The sequence below is a fragment of the Octopus bimaculoides genome, chromosome 2 (assembly GCF_046866305.1).
Source record: "Octopus bimaculoides isolate indiv1 chromosome 2, ASM4686630v1, whole genome shotgun sequence".
Classification (NCBI taxonomy): Eukaryota; Metazoa; Mollusca; class Cephalopoda; order Octopoda; family Octopodidae; genus Octopus; species Octopus bimaculoides.
The window spans coordinates 78,295,485-78,305,521 of NC_142929.1; the positions used below are offsets into that span (position 1 = coordinate 78,295,485).

Consider the following 10,037-nt stretch of genomic DNA (forward strand, 5'->3'; position numbering starts at 1 on the left):
GTCAGATTTAGTCTCAACAGCCTGTGTGTATATATATATATATATATATATATATATATATATATATATATATATATATATATATATATGCGTGTGTGTGTGTGTGTACACACATATATAGATCTAAGGCGCAGTCGTGGCCGCGTGGTAAAGAGTTTGCTTCCCAGTTCAATCCCAGTGTGTGGTACCTTGGATAAGTATCTTCTGTTTCTATAACTTCGTGGCTTGTGAGTGGATTTGGGAGATGGAAACTAACACACACACGTTTGTGTCAGTTCTGAGGTCGATTCGCTTCACTAAAATTCTTCAAAGCGGTGCTCCAGCATGGCCACAGGCTAATAACTGAAAGAAAAGATACAAACACATGCATATGTATATATATATATATATATATATATATATATATATATATATATATATATATATATATATATATTCGGTATTTGACTTAGTAAGAAAATAACCCCATATTATGGTATAACCGTGCACAATGATTTTATTTCAAAATGAAAACATAACGAAAACAAACAAAATTCTGAAGAAGAAACGAAATATTTCGCCGAGCGTTTTGATCAATAAATCAATATTTATCTGAAACGGCAATAAAATAGATGAAACAAATGTCAAGAAGCAGGTGCCCGTCCCAAAGATGTTGGCGAGTTTATGTCCCTTTGCACTTTGAGAGTTTAATTAACATTTAATTACATTTACAAGACTAACAGCAAGCAATGATAGTGTATACAATCCTCAACTAGGTTGGTGGCAAGAAGAAATCACCCTCATTTGAGGTAAGACGATCGCATATTTTTAGTTAAATTACTTTATCTTCTTTTTATTTTAATTCTGTGCGTCAAATTTCTTACATTGTTCAACATCTGAATTAAATAAAAAACAACTTTACATGCGTAAGATTTTATTATATTTAATTACTAGCAGTAGAAAATTTAAAGCATTTATAGCAGATGTTTTATCGATCTGTCATCTCTTAAATAACTTGTCTAAATATACGAATACACACACAATAAACAGCAACAGCTCTGCTTGGTGTTAATTGGCAAAACATGTCCGAATCTGACCAGTTACTTAGGGAGCGCTTCAGCTATCCTACACCACCCACTTTAATATATCTACGCCCATATCGAATAAATCTGCTAATGTTTCCTTTTATCTACTATGGTCCTGACATTTGTTGAGGTAATTCGGTTTGTTTTTAACGGCGATGCAACATTTTAGAATTTGTTGACTGTATTCTTGCGTTTGTTGATGGGAAATGTAATGATCAACATGGCCACGTAAGGACTGCTCCCTTGTTAGGCATTCTCAAGTAGTTTGAGATCGCGTGTCTGTATGTATATATAAATATAAATATATTCATATATATATATATATATATATATATATATACACACACACACACATGTATGTATATGTATTACACGCGCACGCTCGCAAGCATACACTGTATTAATTCTTGCACAGGTTTTACCCTGCTGCTGCTTATGACCATGCTGATGCTGCAGCTCCAAGATATATTTGGAAAACTTTTGTCTCTCTCAACTTCGTAACTCTCCTCTTTCTTTCACCAAATATTTAACACGATCAAATTATTATTAGTTGTATTCCTCCTATCAATGTGTGTTTCATGTTATTAATCAACATGACAATTAGCCTTCTCAATAAATTAGTTTGCGGTGGAAAGACCAGGGACTCACCCAACGCTACTTTTACACTGGTAATGTATGGTTCTTTTTATTGTTGTTTTCGTCCACTAAACCAGCAAAGTTGTCGAAAAATCTCTAGTTTTTGTTTTATCTGTTACATATTCCGATTAAATATATAATGACTATAGTATTCCATACTTATTTGGTGTGTAGTTTTAATTTGATGGGACTTTTAAACAAACTCTTTCCTTTTTCTCTCTCGAATCTGACCAATTCACTTTGGCTGTGGGATTATTCTGGTCAACCATATTTTATAAGTCTTTTACGGTAATATCTTTATTACACCCAACACTGTGTAACTGTAGGTGTGTATGTATGTGTGTGTGTGTATATATACTATATATCTTTATATACTATATGTCTATATTCAGTTTAATTAGTATGTTGTTATTTTGGGGGTCGTCCCCTCTATCTTCTACTGAGATCTTATAAATAATTTCTTCGATATGTCAGGATGACCTTCCCTAAAAAACAACCCAAAGTAACAGATGTGGATATTGTAAAAGTAATAGTAGCAACACCACAGCCGCAGAAGCAACAGTAACAACAACATATTTTAAAGAAGATTTTTAAATATTGAATTATTTATTGTATAAGCATGAAGCTTGTATTTTTGTGATAGACAAATAAGAAGTTTTGGTGTTCATGCATTTCCTAAGAGCACAGTGGAATACGTGATGAGGAAAGGTTCCAATCAATATTCGAAACCGGTTTGCAGATTTTGTACGTCTGGATAGCCTAGTACCTCTACTCTATAAATAAATAAATAAATATAATAGTAAGGGTTGCGACCCAGAAATAAAATAAAGCTAGCAATAAAAATATTTTGTGTGGGCAAAGTTTTTGAGAGCAATGATAGTCGTACACTGTGATAATAGGAGCTGATACAAAATATGTTGCTTCTACAGTGTGAAACATTCCACTTGATACAAGAGTCAAGTAGCTAGTAGAGTGCAGTCTCTTGCCCTTCCATATTTGTAATGTTTTCAGTTCGTTTGTTGCAAAAGTTTCTTTTCATATTGTTTGAATATTTACCGGAGATTATCCCTACTCTTTATTCCTTTTCTTGTTTATTTACCAAAATTTTTTTTTTTTATCGATTTCAATATTCTTGCACAAAAGTTTTTGAGAAAGATAAATCTGATAATAAAGTTTTTCTTCAATTTTTGTTTTCTTTAATCATTTGTGTGCTTCTTCAGTAAAATGAAAGTTGTTGCCAAATTATTTAGTTGTAATTTAATAAAAGGAACAGATAAATCTTCATCATCATCTGGACATTACTGTCTTGATTTTTAAGACTCACCAAGTCAGATACCTGGTTTCCATGGTACCTAATTGACTGAGATCACAACTTTCCTCCTGAACAGAATGTTAGTTCATTGCAGTGTTACTCATTTACAAAGTGAACTAGAGCAATGTGAAAATGAAGTGTTTTTGCTCATGAATACAACACACTGTTTGGCCCAGGAATCAAAACGACAATCTTGTGATTGTGAGGGCAACACTCTAACCACTAGACCATGCGTCTTACAGAAAAAAATGGTTGGAACTATATTGTTATTGGTTTAGCACATCAGGTTATATTTTAAGGAGTAATTCCCAGTGCCAAGGACAGCAGTGGCATCATCAGAAATAGGAAATGAAGTAGACAAGAGAAATATTGTAAACCTGTTCATTGTTGGTACTTGTGATTGTGGTATAAGCATAGGAGTAGCTTTGTGAGTAAGAAACTTGCTTCCCAACCATATGGTCCTGAGTTCAGTCCCACTATGCTGCACTTTGTGCAAGTGTTGACTACTACAGCCGCTGCCTGACCAAAGACTTGTAAGTGGAGAATGCTAAGTGGAAACTGAAAGAAGCCTGTTGCACACTTGTGTGTGTGTATATTCTTTTATTTGTTTCAGTCATTTGACTGCGGCCATGCTGAAGCACTGCCTTTAGTTGAACAAATCAACCCCAGGACTTATTCTTTGCAAGCTTAGTATTCTATTGGTCTCTTTTGCCGAACTTCCAAGTTATGGGGACGTAAACACACCAACATCAGTTGTCAAGTGATGATGGGGACAACACACACACATATATATAATATATCCGACAGGCTTCTTTCAGTTTCTGTCTACCATATCCACTCAGAAGGCTTTGGTTGGCCTGAGGCTATAGTAGAAGACACTTGCCCAAAGTTCCACACAATTGGACTGAACCTGGAACCATGTGGTTGGGAAGCAAGCTTCTTTATTTCACGAAATTGGCCATGAAGGCTGTACATAGAGGACAACACAAGGTGGGGACAAAATAACAAAACTAATAGAAAAGATGAATTGAATATAATGAAAAAACGGAATAAAGCTGATCAGCCCCCACCTCCGAGCGACTTCATTGAACCTGTTAATAAAACCCATTTTTTTAATACATTAATTTAAACTACCATTGATAATGCCGTTTTGACAGCTAGTTTCCACTTTTTTGGAAAATGTCTATGTCAAGTTCCTTTAAAATGTAAGCATAACCTACCCTTTTAGGTATTTTGCTGGTGTCCATTTTTGTAACTCACCAATTGAAATCAGTTTCTTCTTTGTAATTTATCAATCTTGAGAGGTACTCCGGGTCTGCCACTGCACAGCAAACATCCTCGGCCAACCCTCCTACCCTTGTTAAGTCCACTTTTATTGCTTTGTCACATGTCTTTATCTCATTGCAATTTTCTTCTTTATTCCTGTTATACAATATAACAAATTTATCCATGGGCCAGGATGGGGAAATTTGAGGGCTCCTGTGTGTTTATGCTTGTGTTTATGTCAGGTGGGGTATGAGGAGGGTTGGTGTCTGTAGGGGTGGTTGGGGTAGAGTGGGTATGGGTTGTGGTCGTCTTTTACCATGTGTGTCCTCTTTCTCTTCCTTCTCTTTTTTCCCCCACTGTTTCCCAGCTGGTGTTTACTTCCTCTTCCTCAACGCTGGTACTGGTCTTTGTCTTTGTGCTGCTTCACTCTCCTTCTCATGCTTTTCTTCAGACTCCACGGGCAGTGGAGCACCAATGACTTTCTCACTCTCTTGCCTTTCCTTATCCTTCACAGGTGGTGGAGGACAATCCGCTCTAATGTGGCCTTTCAGGCCACATTTATAGCACCGCGGAATCCTCCTTTCCACTCTGACTTTCAGCATCACATCTGCGACCGTAATTGTCTCCACCATATTTTCAATATCTTCTGGGTTAACCTGTACCACTATGTCCAGGCTCTGCCCTTGCCAGTTTCTGTAGGATGTTCTGGTGGCCCACAGGACCACCACCTTTTCTTCCATGCCTAGCAGTATGGCAGCCACCAGCCAGGCTATATTCACTTCTGTGGGGTATGTCTTCTACCCTAACCCTGGAAGCACGCCTCCCCAGGTATACGGGTAGAAGCACTACTTCTTCAGTTTTTAATGGTATGGCAAAGTGCAGTCTGGTGGTAGCTATCTCCCAAAACTGCACTTCCACCATTCCGTACTTTCTTCCCCTGGCAAGATAGAATATCTCTTGCCAGACTGACCTCAACGCCTTTTCAACTTGTGCTTCCGACACCACTTCTATTTTTCTTGTTGCCACCACGTATGTCCTATAAACAATCGTCCTCTCTTCCTTATCCTTTAAGTATTTCCTTGAACTTGCTCAACTCTTCCAGACTTATGTCTTCAATTTTCCCCTTTGCCACTGCAGCATAGTTCCTTGTTTTCATTACTGCGTCAATCTTCTTCAAACATTTCACCATTTTTTCCTCAGATGACACAAAATCTGAAGAAGAATAATTCGAATCCTCACAACTCATCACACAACGCCCGTCCATTAAACAAGAAGGAAAATGTTGCACCACCAAGACAACCAAAAAACGTGTGTTATTCACAAAGACAGCAGTCAAACTAAATAAAACGCTATACCAACAAGCTTCTTACCACACAGCCACATGCACACCTATATATATATATATAAGATATGAGAGTGTGTGTATCTTTGTCTTGACATCATGTGATCGTTGTAAACAAGTGTCACTGTCATACAAGTAATGTTCGTTTCTAGTCTTCCATGAAAAACATGTTTGCTTATGAGGAAATATTACCTTACTTGGAAACAAGTGAGGGTTAATGACAGGAATTGCATCCAGCTGTAGATAATCTTCCCCAACAAAATGTCAGACTTATCCCAGCATGGAAATATGGAACATTGAATGATCATACACACACACACACACATATATATATATATATCATTTAACATCCATTGTCCATGCCGGCATGAGTTGGATGGTGTGACCAGAGCTAGCAAGACAGGGGACTGCACCAGATTCCAGTCTGATTTGGCATTGTTTCTAAGGCCCTTCCTAACGCCAACCACTTTATAGAGTGTGCTGGATACTTTTACGTGGCACCACACAATTACTTTTATTTATGATAGACTTCTTCCAGTTTCCATCTACCAAATCCATCCACAAGGCTTTTGGTGGCATGAGGCTGTAGTAGAAAATACTTATCCAAAGTGCCATGCTGTGGGACTGATTCCAAAACCATGTGGTTGGAAAGTAAACCTAACCACACTGCCATGTCTCTGCCATGCATATAGAAGGGTATTTATTGAGTCTGTTCTTAGTCTCTTTCCTTCATTATAGTCCTTTGAAATAATCACACAAGGCTCCAGGAATCTTTGGACATTTCTTATGTGTTAATGATGTAGTTCTCATTACAAAAGCTGTTAAAAAGAATTAATAGTTAAATCAGATTTGAAAACCTCAGTCTATAAATGACTCACAGTTGAAATATATGGAAAGATGCTGGTTTGTGAAGGTTGTTGGTGCAAAGCCAACAACTTTCACCCACCCATGTTCTTGATTCCTCTTCTACTCATCTTGTACCTTGATAATCCACCCAGATACCTCATTACTATTCTCATCTCTTCCCAGCTCCATTCACATCACCCTATCCTCTCTTCTAAAATGTGAATAACTCCTTTACAGCAAGAAACTTATTCTACTTTGGCTCTTTCTCTCATACTTTTACCCCACACCTCCTAGCATAAAGCCACTCCTTTCAGGATTCATTGTATTGCAGGCTACACGATAACTTCACTAGTGCTGGTGGCTCCTAAAAAGCACCCAGTACTTGCTGTAAAGTGGTTTTCCATTATAAAGGGCATCTAGCCATATAAACCATGCCAAAGCAGACACTGCAACACAACACAGTCCTCAGACCTGTTGGTGCCTCCATGTCAGCATGGAAGCTAGATGTTTAAGTGAAAATGAGGGGTTAGTTGATTACACTGACTCCAGAGGGACAAAGGCAAAGTTGATCTCAGTGTGATTTGAACTCGGAATGTAAAGAGCTGGAAAAAATACAAGACATTTTTTCTAATGCTCCATTGATTCTGCCAATCAAACACTTTCAATTCTGTTTATCAAGTTATATTTAATGGAATGACAAATCTGAGTGACATTCACATAAAAATCATGTTTTATTTTGTTTAATTAATATTTGATAGTTCTCAGCCTCTTTTGGAGATCATCATCATTTTTAATGTCCATTTTTCTATGCTTGTATTGGTTGGAAAGAGTTTATTGGAGCAGTTTTTTTATGGTCAAATGCCCTTTCTGTCTATCACCAACCCTTATATGTTTCCAAGCTAGGTGATATTTCCCTGTGGCCAGACATGTTAACGAAGAATATAGGAAATGAATGACACTGCTTTTATGATGGTGACTCTCGTTTACAACTATTATGCAATTTTGAGACAAGGAGAGAGAGAGAGAGAGAGAGACGCATGCACACAACGGGCATCTTTCAGTTTCAGTCTATCAGATCCACCCACATCGCTTTCATCAGCTACGTGCTATAGTAGAAAGCACTTGACCAAGTTGCAATGTACTGAACTGAACCCCAAACCATGTGGTTAGGAAACTGATTTCTTAACAACATTGCCATGCCTGCACCAAACTATTTCAAGTCTTCTGGTTTCTAATATAAATTTTGCTCTATTCACAGAGTATCTGATGGTCAGATTCAGGCAAAGTGTTTTAATTTCATATCAGATTTGTAATCTTTAGATTTTAGTTTTTAACTTACCAATACATGATTGTTGTAAGTGAGCATTGCTGTCATACAAGCAATGTTTATTTCCAGTATGAATTGTTTCATATATTTAGCAGAATAATATGTCTTGATTAAGTGTAGAGTTTAGGTTATTCAACTATCATTTTACTCTGTTTGTCATTGTAGTTTGCATCTATTTTTATGTTATACAATTCTATAAATGTATTTCGTTTAATTTCACTGTTTTGACCTATTTGATCACAGTGAAAACATGTTAAATTTGACATCCATTAATCTTTGTAATGCATTTAGTCTCTGATGAGACTAGAGTAGTTTTATTTAGTACAAAACTCTTCAGACGTTTTAATTTTGTTTTGTCTGATAATGTATTTTAAATTCCAGGTTTACCTTCGAAGATGATTTGCATAAAACTTTAAGATTGTCAGATTGCCAAAAGAAGGAAAATGGAATGTGGACTCAAAGATATTTTACTGTCTTTCAGTAAGATTTAACTTCTGGAAGATTCTTATCTTCAAATGGATTTATCTCCAAAGATTGAATATACTATTATAGAAGACGATTCTTTCCAAAATTTGGAAGTTGATTATGAAATTGACTCCAGACTTTGGCAAAAACGTTACGAATGTGAACTGTGCAATAAAGATTTCTCATTATATCGGTCTTTGAGACGTCATATGAAAACACATACAAGAGAGAAAGTATTCCAATGTGAAATATGTGATAAAGAATTTTCTTTGAACTATTATTTGAAATGTCACATGAGAACCCATACTGGGGAGAAACCATTCCAATGTGAAATATGTGACAAAGCATTTTCTTTGAATAGTTGTTTAAAAAGACATTTAAGAACACACACTGGGGAGAAACCATTTCGCTGTGAAATATGCGATCGAGAATTTTCTCAGAACTGCCACTTGCGCCGTCATATGGAAATACATACAGTTGACAAGCCATTTCGCTGTGAACTGTGTGGGAAGAACTTTTCTAAAGGGTCTCTGTTGATTAGTCATATGAAATCTCACTCCGATTTGAACCCTTTCTATTGTAAGATTTGTGGGAAAGATTTTCTTAATAATTCTCAGCTTATTGGTCATTTAAGGACGCACACAGGGGAAAAACCTTTTACCTGTGAAATTTGTGGCAAAGATTTCTCTCAAAACAGTAATTTGAAACGTCATGTGAAAATTCACTTTGGAGAAAAAACGTTTAAATGTGAAATATGTAGTAAAGAATTTTTGGGTGACAAATGTTTAGAACGTCATGTCCGAACACATACTGGAGAAAAACCATTCTCTTGTTCATTATGTGGTAAAACATTTTCTCGAAATTGTCATTTAACACGACATATGAGGATACATACTGGAGAAAAGCCATTCATTTGTGAAATATGTGGGAAGGATTTTTCCAGAAATAGTAACCTAAGGGATCATATGAGAACTCATACTGGAGAGAAACCTTACTGTTGTGACATCTGTGGTAAAGATTTTACCAGAAGCAGTTCTTTAGAGAGACACACCCAAATACACAGTGGAGAAAGTTGTTATCCTTGTGAAATATGTGGAAAGGAATTCTCTTTGAATGAAAGTTTAAGACATCACATGAAAATACATACGGAAGAAAAATCATTTTGTTGTGATTATTGTGGCAAAAGTTTTACTTTGAAAAAGTCTTTAAAAAGACACCTGAAAATCCATATTGAAGAGAAAACAGTTTCTTGTGAGATCTGTGACAAAGAATTCCTCCAGAGTTCACTGAAATCTCACATGAAAATGCATCTTGGAGAGAAGTGTTATATTTGTAAAATCTGTGGGAAAGAGTTGGTGACTAATTTTAACTTGACCCTCCATATGAGAACACACACTGGCGAGAAGCCGTTTTCTTGTGAGATATGCGGAAAGGAATTTTCTCAGAGCTCCACTCTCAAATACCATAAGGAAATTCACAACATTGAGAAAACTTACGTCTGTGAAATATGTGATAAGAAGTTTTCTGGGAACAGGGGTTTAAAACGCCACATCAAAACACATAGTGGAGAGAAGCCATATTGTTGTAAGTTATGTGGGAAAAGATTTTCCTTGAATTTCAACTTGAAACGGCACATACGGACACACACAGGGGAAAAACCTTTCCATTGTGAAATATGTGGTAAAGATTTTTCTCAAAATTATACTCTACAGTGCCACATGAAAACACATCTAAGTGATAAACCTTTACCATGTAAAATATGTGGAGAAGAATTCTTAA

General features: G+C 36.4%; 1 protein-coding gene across 3 annotated transcripts in view; it reads left to right on the plus strand.

The window, feature by feature from the left end:
* The first annotated feature begins 589 nt into the window (after positions 1 to 589).
* The window catches only part of LOC106882417 (uncharacterized), a 9,948-nt gene continuing 500 nt past the window's right edge, over positions 590 to 10,037 (plus strand). Inside the window, exons 1-2 of one of the 3 annotated variants that reach the window (XM_089347079.1) lie at positions 590 to 788; positions 8,175 to 10,037. The exon at positions 8,175 to 10,037 is cut by the window's right edge and continues 500 nt beyond it. In XM_089347079.1, coding sequence (XP_089203205.1) covers positions 8,309 to 10,037 — 1,729 coding nt within the window. In that variant the 5' untranslated portion in view covers positions 590 to 788; positions 8,175 to 8,308. Of the gene's footprint in view, positions 789 to 1,030; positions 1,195 to 1,296; positions 1,733 to 8,174 lie in introns of those variants that run through there. The other 2 variants (XM_089347080.1, XM_014933087.3) reach the window with 2 other exon arrangements.